Here is a 12,416-nt window from a genome sequence, read left to right as displayed (position 1 = left end):
AGGTGTTTCTAATCTGTTAGAAACAGTCTGAAATCTGCCTTTGCAGTCTTTGATGTGATCTTTGAGAATCTTTGAGAAGGAACATTAAAAAACAGCAAGAAAGCTAAGGGATGGCTTGTTTTAAAGTGTAAGTTCACCTTTTTCAGAAAAAAATTAAAATGTGAACAAACCCCCTGCGACCTCCCCACCTCTCCCCCGGACACCCCTCCCCTGGACAGTGGTACATGGGCACTGAAATTGTATAAACCACAGAGGTAAGTGCAGTAGGACCAGGAGGTTGGGAAGGATGTAGGGTGTTAGTTCACCTTTACTTTTGTTCTGAAAAGGTGAACTAACCCTTTAAAGCTCCTTTATTGCTTGTTAATTTGTAAATAGTTTAAAGAGGTATTCAACACAAAGGCAAACATTTATTATATTGCAGCTTACCAATCCTTAGATGTGATGGCTGTGCAGCTTTCTTTTTTAGGCTTTCTTTTTTTTATTTTCACCTGGTGATCCAACCAGTAAGTCTGTTGTTTTTGAAAAGAATAGAGTATCCTGCAAATGTAGCAGTTAAATGGTTCAGACAAACCATTTACCACTGACATGGGTGCTTACAATGATCACTTTTTATTTATTTGTGTAAACCTTTTATTCCAAAAGAAAGAAAATTGTTGCTGTAACTGTGTGAGCTGGAGTTTGGCACCAATGTGTTAGTGTATCTAAATCTGCTAGTACATCTAACACTCCCCTGTCCTCAGACTGACAATGCTGCTGTCCTAAGGTTCCCTCTGTGTATTAGAGTGGGGCACTCTAATACAGGAGGTGTGTCACTTCATCCCCCTCATCTAAGGATTGGTAAGCTGTAATATATTACATTTATGATTTTGAGTTTAACCACCTGCCCTCCTGAGGATTTACCCTTCTTAATGACCAGGCCTCTTTTTGCTACTCGGTGCTGCACTGATTCAACTGATAATTGCGCGGTCATGCAATGCTGCACCCAAGCGAAATTTACGTCCTTTTTTTCACACATATAGAGGTTTCTTTCGGTGGTATTTGATCACCTGTGTGCTTTTTATTTTTCACGCTATCAACAAACAAAGACCAAAAATGGTGAAGAAAAACAATATTTTTTACTTTCAGCTATAAAAAATATATAGTAAACTCAAAGTTAGTTATAAATTTAGGCCAAAATGTATTCTGCTACATGTTTTTGGTAAAACAAATCCCAATAAGTGTATATTATTTGCTTTGTGTGAAAGTTATAGCGTCTACAAACTAAGGTATAGATCAGTGGTTCTCAACCTGTGGGTCGCGACCCCTTTGGGGGGGTCGAACGCCCCTTTCACAGGGGTCCCCTAAGACAATCAGAAAACACATATTTCCGATGTGTAAAGAGCAGCTACTGTGTAGAAAGCAGCTGCTGTGTTGAAAGCAGCTACTCTGTTAAAAGCAGCTACTGTGTTGAAAGCAGCAGTATTGGAGGTAAAACGACACTCATGAATTATAATTACTGGGTAAATAATTTTATGGTTGGGGGTCACCACAACATGAGGAACTGTATTAAAGTCTTGATGCTCAGCTTAAACAGTATACTCTGCGGCTTCTCGGCCTAACCTGGTCTAGTCCGGGCCCACATTGCTCAACACAGCTCTCAAATATGCTCCTTACACCAGCCATGTTTCTCTCCCACCCACCTCTGTGTTCCTGTGCTTTTACTTGTATATGCTCCCACCCCCTGGTGAGTGTTCATGGAGTGTGTAGTTTAGCTGCAGCTTGACTGTGAAGAAAGTTCTGCTTTCAGCATTCAGCTCCCAGCAGTCTCTGTACACCTGCATTAACCACTTGTACATTTCCAGCTCCGGCGCCGTATGGAGCAGAGGTGAGCCACCCCTGCTCCCGCCACCCTCCTCCACCTCTGCGGTCCCATGCCTGCTACAATTCAGGGGCCGCCCCCTCTTTCTGCCTACGGCTTTGAGGGAACATATGGACTGCTTTGTGGAGTGGTCCTACGCCCACTCCTCTTCTGTCCCCTGCCTGTCACAGGGGGACACAGCGGACGCTGCAGCCAAGATGGATGCCGCTGCAAGCACTCACACTTTCACAGGGGATCAGCAGAACCCACAGCAGCCACAGCCTCCTACTCCTCGGCCTCCAGACCCTGCCTCACCAGCGGGCATTGCCCACGCAGTCATGGCACTCCTAACGCCTACTCTCATGGCAGCGGTCGACAGTGCTGTTCTTAAAGGGCTAGAACAGCTACATAAAGATCTCCATGCACAGACTCAGCTGTTTCTGCTGTAGTAGCCCGACTTACTATGGTTCAAAGAGAGCTTCAGGATAAGGTAGAAGATCTAGAAAACCACTCACGGCAAAGCAATTTGCGCATAGGCCTGCCATATTGTCCCTCCATGCTGCTCAACATATGTGTTACGTCCATTCCAGAGCACCTAGGCCTGCGACACCCCTGTGCGTTTGAAAGAGCATTTGAAAGAGCCCAACGTTTTGGCCGATTCGCTGGTGATTGTACACTATCTGAACTATGCTGACAAACAGGCCATCCTTCAGAAATTCCGGCGCACACATGCTTTATCTGTAGACGGGCACCAATTGCTCTTGTTCACGGACTACTCATTGGAGGTTAGGCGACAACATAAGGCCTTCTCCACTCTATCACAGGCAGGTTAAATTCACCCTGGCTTATCCCGCTGTTCTTCGTATCCAGCCGCTGGATGGAGAAAGGCTATCCTTCACCTCACCGTTGGAAGTGGAACAATACCTTAACAATATCCCTGAAGCAGCCATGGATCAAAGTCCTTCTTCTTCACCATCTTCCTCCTCCCCCCAAGGGGAAACTTCGTGCCCTCCCAGAATCAACTGAGTCCCCAAAAGACACTGCATAAACGGGTGCGCTTTGGTTGGGCCGAAGACATTACCCGCTGACCTGTTTCACTGTTTCACTGGATGATATGTAATGGTTTTCCTTGTTTTTATGTCCCTTCTTGGGGACTGTCTGGCTAATGTTTGGTTCTTGTCTGTCTTGTTTCATGCCTCCCCTGTGGCGATCCTCCCTGCACACCTATCCCCTTGGATAGGCGAAGAGAGTCCTCAGGTTTTTTTCCCCTTTTCGCCATTCCCCCTGTCTTCTCTATCCCCACTGCCTTCCCCCTTCCCTCCCCTCCCTCCCACCTACTTCTCCCACCCAGAAGGCATTCCTTAGAGGGCGCATAATCTCCTATACAATGCAATGTAAGAAACGGCCCCAACTACTTTACCAACAGGCGAGCGAATCGGTTTTTCAGGCACATATTGCGCTCTCCCTGAATTTGAAATGAAACGAACAAGATGTGCTATAACTGCAGACTGTCAGCTTTAATTTGAGGGTATTTACATCCAAATCAGGTGAACGGTGTAGGAATTACAACAGTTTGCATATGTGCCTCCCACTTGTTAAGGGACCAAAAGTAATGGAACAATTGGCTTCTCAGCTGTTCCATGGCCAGGTGTGTGTTATTCCTTCATTATCCCAATTACCATGAGCAGATAAAAGGTCCAGAGTTCATTTTAAGTGTGCTGTTTGCATTCGGAATCTGTTGCTGTCAACTCTCAAGATGAGATCCAAAGAGCTGTCACTATCAGTGAAACAAGCCATCATTAGGCTGAAAAAACAAAACAAACCCATCAGAGAGATAGCAAAAACATTAGGCGTGGCCAAAACAACTGTTTGGAACATTCTTAAAAGAAGGAACGCACCGGTGAGCTCAGCAACACCAAAAGACCCGGAAGACCACGGAAAACAACTGTGTTGGATGACCGAAGAATTCTTTCCCTGGTGAAGAAAACACCCTTCACAACGGTTGGCCAGATCAAGACACACTCTCCAGGAGGTAGGTGTATGTGTGTCAAAGTCAACAATCAAGAGAAGACTTCACCAGAGTGAATACAGAGGGTTCACCACAAGATGTAAACCATTGGTGAGCCTCAAAAACAGGAAGGCCAGATTAGAGTTTGCCAAACGACATCTAAAAAAGCCTTCACAGTTTTGGAACAACATCCTATGGACAGATGAGACCAAGATCAACTTGTACCAGAGTGATGGGAAGAGAAGAGTATGGAGAAGGAAAGGAACTGCTCATGATCCTAAGCATACCACCTCATCAGTGAAGCATGGTGGTGGTAGTGTCATGGCGTGGGCATGTATGGCTGCCAATGGAACTGGTTCTCTTGTATTTATTGATGATGTGACTGCTGACAAAAGCAGCAGGATGAATTCTGAAGTGTTTTGGACAATATTATCTGCTCATATTCAGCCAAATGCTTCAGAACTCATTGGACGCCGCTTCACAGTGCAGATGGACAATGTCCCAAAGCATACTGCAAAAGCAACCAAAGAGTTTTTTAAGGGAAAGAAGTGGAATGTTATGCAATGGCCAAGTCAATCACCTGACCTGAATCCAATTGAGCATGCATTTCACTTGCTGAAGACAAAACTGAAGGGAAAATGCCCCAAGAACAAGCAGGAACTGAAGACAGTTGCAGTAGAGGCCTGGCAGAGCATCACCAGGGATGAAACCCAGCGTCTGGTGATGTCTATGCGTTCCAGACTTCAGGCTGTAATTGACTGCAAAGGATTTGCAACCAAGTATTAAAAAGTGAAAGTTTGATTTATGATTATTATTCTGTCCCATTACTTTTGGTCCCTTAACAAGTGGGAGGCACATATGCAAACTGTTGTACTTCCTACACCGTTCACCTGATTTGGATGTAAATACCCTCAAATTAAAGTTGACAGTCTAAAGTTAAAGCACATCTTGTTTGTTTCATTTCAAATCCATTGTGGTAGTGTATAGAGCCAAAAACGTTAGAATTGTGTCGATGTCCCAATATTTATGGACCTGAGTGTAGTTAAAAAACAAAAATATTTTTATTTTTTTTTAAACATTATTTATTTATTTTTTTAAACTATTTTTGTTTAAATACTTTCATCAGAGTAGTACAATGTTACCAGAGTAACATTGTACTACTCTGGGGGAGTGATCAGGGATTTTTCTTTTTTTTTTACACTTTGCATTGCAGGAGCAGTAAAGATTATTGCACCTGCAATGCAATGTTTGCTTTGAAATGTCATGAATGAAAAAGTTCATGACAGCTCAAAATACAGTGATCTGTGATTGGCTCGAGCTGGTCACATGGTACAGGGTACTGTGATTGGCCTCATGTATCATGTGAGAGCTGTGGGCCAATCACAGCTCACCAAGAAGAGAAGCAGAACTGTTATGAATCAAGGGTGATGTTAAAGAGGAGGGGGGAGAGCGGGCAGCCCTGCCTGGTGCCTTTGGTCAAGGGAATGCTCGGGGAAATAAAGTCAGGTGTGAATTATCTAGTTGTAGGCGAGGAGTACATGTGTCGTAAAAGTTCCAAAATGGGGACCAAAAAGCCAAGCCTCCTTATAACCTTGAAGAGCCAGGCAAAGCTTATGTTGTCGAAGGCTTTTTCAGCATCCAAAGATATATGTGCTGGATCCATCTGTGGGTTTGTTTTAGCATGTTCCAGGGCTAATAGCTTTGCGAATGTTAAGCGTTGCTGAGCGATCTGGCACGATTGGGCTGGATGTAGGGCAAACCGGGATGCCACGATTTTGGAAAGTATTTTGTCATCTACATTCATTAAAGAGATAGGTCGGTACGATCCTGGGAGCAGTGGGTCTTTCCCCTTCTTAGCTATGAGATTAATATGTGCCTGGGAGCTAGTCGGGCAATATGGGCCATCCTCCCACATTGCCTTATAGACATGATACAGAGTGTCTGGGATGAATTCCGAAATCAATTTATAGAATTCCGCACTAAGACCGTCAGGTCCAGGAGCTTTAGCCGAGGGTAAGTGTTTGATAGTGGCACAAATGTCGTCTTGTGTAATGGGAGCAATTAAGGCGCTTAGCTGCTAACCAGAAAGCTTGGGGAGGTTTATAGCGGCTAGCAAGTCCTCAGCATCTCTAGAGTCAATCAGGTCCTCTGAATGCAAGAAAGTGTAATAGGATGTGAGAAGGTCATTAATATCAGATGACAGCGTTAAGACATTGCCTGCAGGAGACTGGAGCGCAGAGATATGAGTGTATGAGTGGGAGTATGAGGACCCCCACTAAGACAACAGCTTTCCTGCTTTATTGCCATATCTATAAAATTTTAAGGTTAAATAGGCAGATTTGGCTGCTTCCTGGTGTTCAGCCCAATTATCAAAGACTCGTTTGGTAGATTGGCAACTGATCAGATGCTTTAAGGGCAGAGGAGAGATCTAGACTCTAATAGACTCCAGATTTCTCAGAAAAGAGTACCTGTCACTGCCTATTGCTATCACTGGGGATATTTAAATTCCCTGTGATGACAATAAAAGTGATTAAAAAAATGAAGGGGACAGTGTAAAAATTAAAAAAAGCAAAATAATAATAATAATAATATTTTTTTTTTTTAAATTCACCCCCACCCCCATGCTCACACCCAAAGGCAAACGCAAGCAGCGGTCGCATGCCAGTATGTAAACAGAGATTGCACCATGCATGTGACGTATCACTGCAAACGTCACATCGAGGGCAATAATTCTATCACTATACCTCCTGTGTAAATCTAAAGTGGTGACCTTTAAAGGCTTTTAAAGTGTCAGCTATGGATATAAAAATGTACGTAGTTTGTCGCCGTTGCACGGTTCTAAAAAGTGTATTATTTTTAAAATTGCGTTTGAAAAATCGCTGCACAAATACTGTGTGGCATAAAAATGTCAACACCCACCATTGTATTCTCTAGGGCCTCTGCTTTAAAATAATATGTAATGTTTGGGGGGTCAAAGTGATTTTCCAGCAAAAACTGTTTTTTCATGTAAACAAAAGGTGTCAGGAAAGGCTTGGTGTTCAAGTGGTTAGAAGAGTGATCTGTGGCATAACCTTCTAATGTTGGCACCAAAATTCCAGGATAGTAGAAGCACACCCCCCCTCATCCCAAATGACCTCTTTTTGGAAAGTAGACACTCCAAGGTATTTGCTAAGGGGCATGGTGAGTATTTTGCAGATGTCATTTGTTGTCATTTGTTGTCATTGGAAAATATGAAAATGTATTTTTTTCTTTTCTTTTTTCTTTTCAAGACCCTGTGACAAAAATGATATCAGCAAAATATTATTATTACAGGTACTTATATAGCGCTGTCAAGTTACGCAGCACTTTTACATATATATTGTACATTCACAGTCCCTTACCCTCAAGGGGTGTACAATCTAAGGTCCCTAACTTACATACTTTTATATATATATATATATATATATATATATATATATATATATATATACACATTAGGGCCAATTTAGACAGGATCCAATTAACCTACCAGCATGTCTTTGGAGTGTGTGAGGAAACCGGAGCACCTGGAAGAAACCCATGCTGGTACAGGGAGAACATGAAAACTCCAGGCAGGTGGTGCCATGGTTGGTATTCGAACCAATGACTCTAGTACTGCCAGGCGGAAGTGATAACCATTTAGCCACTGTGCTGCCACCATGCCTGTTATCAAATTCATTGGGTTGTCTGCTTTTCAAAAAGGGGTCAATGGGGGAGGGGGAGGGGTGTTTGTACTATCCTTGCATTTTAGGGCCTCTGAAACTCTGATAGGAAGTGAGGAAATGACATGAGGACATAAGCCCTTTGAAAGCCTGGAGGTGGCCATTGTATTTTGGGGTCCTGTATGCGGTTAGGCTGCCAAAAAGTCTTTCACATGTAGTATCCCCATACTCGGGAGAAGTAGCAGAATGTGTTTTGGGGTGTCATTGCACATATACCCTTGGCATACGTGAGCAATATATCATTTAAATGACACATTTGTGTTAATAAAACATTTTTTTTCATATTCCAAAAATTTGTGGCAAAAAATAAAATCTTCCATGGACTCAAAATGCCTCTCAGCTGATAGCTTAGAATGTCTACTTTCCAAAAAGAGGTAATTTGGGGGTGTTTGTACTGCCCTGGCATTTTAGCACCTGAAGAAATATGATAAGCAGTCAGAAAGTAAAAGCTGTGTAAATCCCAGAATCTATACCAAAGTTTTTAGATGCTATACATTTCACACAAACCAATTAATATACTATTACTGGGATTTGTTTTTACCAAAGACATGTAGCAAAATACACTTTGGCCTAAATTTATGACAAACTTTTAGTTTATTGGATATTATTTATAACACAAATGAGAAAATACCAAGGTTTTTTTGTTCAAATGTTTCTATATTTTTTATTTACAGTGCAAATATAAAAAATCCAGAGGTGATCAAATACCACCAAAAGAAAGCTCTATTTGTGGAGAAAAAAGGACATAAATTTAATTTACTGTATATACAGCATTGCATGACCGCTCAATGGTCATTTACACTAGTGCAGTGCTGTATAGCCTAATATGGCCTGGTCATTAAAGGGGGTAAATCTTCTGGAGGTTAAATACAAATCTGCATTATAGTAACAATGCACAGTGTTACAGTTATATAAACCTTAGCTTGTAGCCGACACATAGATGTACACTAATGTCTTTACTCTGATATTGTTATAGGGGGATAGTGGAGGACCACTGGTGTGTTTTCAGGAAAACCGTTGGTATTTGGCTGGTGTGACAAGTTGGGGAACTGGCTGTGGGCAGCCAAATAAACCAGGAGTGTACACTCGTGTTACTGAACTTCAAAGCTGGATATACAACAAAATGGAGGTAAGAACAAAAATTAGATTTTCACCAGTAGGATGAAAGTAAGTACAGTAAGAGGCAATAGCAGTCCAGGCTACTCAGCCTACACACCAAAACATCCAAAAACTCAGATGTGCTACAAATATGGCAATTCGTTATGGTATGTTTCCGTGGTTTGCAGCCTTAGAGTATTGGGGTGTCATTCAGAATGAATTGCTCTACAATACATGTAGTGGTTAGGGGTGCATCCTAATCAGATGGCATACCAAAGATGGCACTAGGATTAGTAGTACAGTAATAAAATGTACTGACAGATGAAGTCATTAAATTATTATAAATGTATTATTATGGCTTTCAAAATACAAATAGCTTAATTGATTAAATATTTGTATATTATGTGAGTTACTGCCATCTCTAGGAATAGGTGAAATTGAGATTTGAAATTCTGTGAAATTCTGTGAAATTTCTTAATTTCATCTAAATGCAAAGGAGTCTGTGGGAAAGGTTTTAAGGAAGTCTCTGTTTGTTTTTAAGGAGACAATTGCAGCTGATGGCTTGTAGTTCTCAATGAACTGCCAGGGAACTGATAAGCACTCTAGATAGTTCCCATGTGAGCAGACAGCTTACACTGACAGTTTGCAGGAGCCTGAGATTGCACTGTGAAATGCTTTAAAAGCTCCTAGTAAAAAAAAATAAATGCATATTTTTTTTACCTGAAAAAAAAATGTGCATACAGTATAAAAAGGAAAAATTAAAGGCACTTTTTTTTAGCTTTGGATAAAATGGGGAGGGATCAGAATACCCATTATTATCGCTGTCTGTGTCGGCATTGGAAACATTTAGCCTTCTTTGTCCTATCTACCAATATTACTGAAAGTGAAAGAAAATCCCACTATAATAGGAACAATTGAGAAATCCTCTAAGGGAGACACTAGTTCTGGAGACAACCAGGGATTCTCTCACTTTGGAGGGATTTCCTCTCAAGCCCTGTTTTGGCTATTGGCCAGGCAGTAACGAAGAATCTTCCCAATGGAAGAGGGTAAAAAAAACTGGGGTTAAAATCATTCCCTATTGTATCCAAAACTAACAAAAAATCCACAGCAGCAGTACCCATTTAACAAATGCTCAAAAACCACAAATACAGAGAGCACAACATTAAGTTAACTAAACTACCCTAAAGAAAGATTAGATTTTTTTTTGCTTCAGCAAAGAACTTTTTGAAAAAAATGTGAGTTTCTGCTTTATATCATAGAAACAATTGAGTAAAGTCCAGGATACTTTTTTTTATTTGCACAAACATTCTAACTTCAGGACAAGCTTTCAGAGTGTATCCCCTTCTTCAAGGTCCAGGCAGTACTACAGCTACAATCACCTCAAGCAAGATGCTTCATATCATGAAATTGTTAATTTCACAGCAAAGTCAAGTTTGCAGTAGTCACTCCACTAATCCCAGTGTACTGATAAAATGTGTAGACCTACCCCTGTAGGAGTCTTATGACTACTGTCCAGGTCCTTCCCAAATACCTTGCCCCGCAGCCAGGCACATAGGCTCATTCATTCATTTCTCCAATAATCCATCTAGGATGTTTTTATTTTTTAAGAATTGGGATGTGGATGAGGGAAATGAGTGGAATACTCAAAAATAGAAACTATGCACACCTAGGACTTTGTCTAATCTTCAGGGCAGGCTGTATTGGAGTCCTTGCTTGAATCAAACAGTGGACTTCAGCCTAAGGTAGTAGCAAAAAGTAGTAGCAGTGACTTCTTTAGAGCCCTGGGTGTTCCTTCAGGTAGTAGTGGGCAGGTGGACAAAGCTCTGTGGTACACCAGCTGGAGTTCCCTTTGCTAGACCCTCAGATGACTTCCTAGTACCAGAGGGGATTAAACAGCACTCAGTTTCTAAGATCCTTAGGGATATCTGTGCTCACAAGGCCCAAGAGCAACTGGTTGCCTTCCTCCATGATACCAAACCAGATCTTTAGGAGACAGCCCCTCAATCAGCATAGCATGACGTGGGTCTCAGCAATTCAGGCCCTCAGGTAGCCCACCTGAAGCCTACGGGAGCATCTGCCTGGGAGGGCAACACGCCCTCTCCCAGGCTTAGGCAATCCTATCCTGGAAAGACCCAGAGCCCTGTGTGCTCACTGAATGTATACAGTTACCCAACATGCCTTAGAGCCCCTCTCTCTGGGATAGGCTGAGGCTGCATCAATATTCATGCTGCCATATGCATAACTCCACACCTATCATCCAAAAACTTCTACAGTTTCCTGGATACTGAGGAAGCCAGGCAGACTAGCAACAGCTGAGCACACAGAGGAGACCTAACTAAATGCTCACGGCTCACCCAGTACAGTGAGCTAACTATACTATTTCCTAGCAACTATTCCCAGCCACTCTGACTACAGAGTGACAACTAAGATTACCAAATCAAATAAGAAACACAACTAATCCTATCTATCTAATCCTAGCACCTACAGTACCTAGGAGGGTGCTACAAGTGTATATTTTAACTTATATGCATTTGGTCAGTCAATAAATTATTTTAAGCAACATTGTATAAAAGTATTATCAGCTTAAAGTGTATAAATGGCCTAAACATTTTTATTTAGTTTTAGATATAGTAAGTGATGGATTTCCATTGCTGTCTGTCTCCTCACTGAGAAGACTCGCCCTCTATGCATTTCTTGGTGACAATAAGTGATGGGAAAGCCAGAATGTTACCGTTCTCACCAAAAAAAGGATATATGAAGAGAAATCTTCCAATGTTCTGGTGACAACTGTCTAAGAGGAAATATAGTCTCACTTTGCAGAAATGTCTCCTCACTTCCTGCTATGCCTCTGGGATAGGATATGTAGGGAAACTTCCCAAAGGGGACAGCAAAAAAAGAAAGCAAATAACAAACCTATTTACATATTCTTTACTCTATATAAACTGAAAAAAAACTTTGGGCTTTAAAAATTCTCAGGTTTTTTTTGTTTTGAATAGTGGAGAGGGATTAAAGCGTCTGTCAGGTTTTTATTGCTAATAGAAGAGAAAGCCAGCACAGGATCCTGAGGTCAACTGGCTCAGTGCTGGCACTGTTTTCTAATTTTTGTTGATGGTGTTACCCAGGGGCGGACTGACAACTCATGGGGCCCCCGGGCAATAGGGGATCATGGGGCCCCTGTGTCCTTGCGCAACCTCAAAAAAGCCTATGAAAAAGGTACCAGGGGCATCTCATGACCCCTACTGACCCCAGGCCCTCGGGCAGTGCCCTAGTTTCCAAATGGTCAGTCCGCCCCTGGTGTTACCATTAGTCATGTACTCCTGACAAAGGAATCAAAAGGGTGTGGTGCTGGATGGATTTGTTACAAGTTTGTATTACTGTCTGTGTCCTTATTAGGGGGATTCTCTCTCTATGTTTGTCCTGTTTATCATTATCACTGAGAAAGTGAAAGATAATCCCAAAATTTGGTTTTTCACCAATACAGGGGCAATTTTCCACTGGGAATGCTTGTTCTGATGATCCTGGTGACAACCGGGGATTTTCTCACTTTGGAGGGTTTACCTCTCACTTCCTGTGCATATGGGACAGGAAGTGACAAGAAATCTCCCCAATGGGACACAGGTGGCAAAAGCAAACATGATAGTGGTTATAAATCTCTCTTACTCTATCAAAATGAAAACAGCTTTTCACTTACTGTATGTCTACTTTCAGTCTCTTACTTTTAACAGCATTAAGT

The 12,416-nt window shown here is 41.9% G+C and overlaps 2 protein-coding genes across 3 annotated transcripts in view; one reads left to right on the top strand and one right to left on the bottom strand.

Annotated features, from left to right (window-relative positions):
• Positions 1–12,416, bottom strand: part of LOC149461273 (uncharacterized) — a 128,963-nt gene that overhangs the window by 26,913 nt on the left and 89,634 nt on the right. The gene's annotated exons all lie outside the window — the stretch shown is intronic.
• Positions 1–12,416, top strand: part of TMPRSS13 (transmembrane serine protease 13) — a 104,974-nt gene that overhangs the window by 88,485 nt on the left and 4,073 nt on the right. Inside the window, exon 12 of the mRNA XM_089678618.1 lies at positions 8,562–8,714. Within this exon, the coding sequence (XP_089534744.1) occupies positions 8,562–8,714 (153 nt within the window). The remainder of the gene's footprint in view (positions 1–8,561; positions 8,715–12,416) is intronic.

Source organism: Staurois parvus, unplaced genomic scaffold, assembly GCF_062004578.1.
Source record: "Staurois parvus isolate SC_StPar_1 unplaced genomic scaffold, SC_StPar_1.0 ptg000207l, whole genome shotgun sequence".
Classification (NCBI taxonomy): Eukaryota; Metazoa; Chordata; class Amphibia; order Anura; family Ranidae; genus Staurois; species Staurois parvus.
This window is presented reverse-complemented; position numbering and strand designations above follow the sequence as displayed.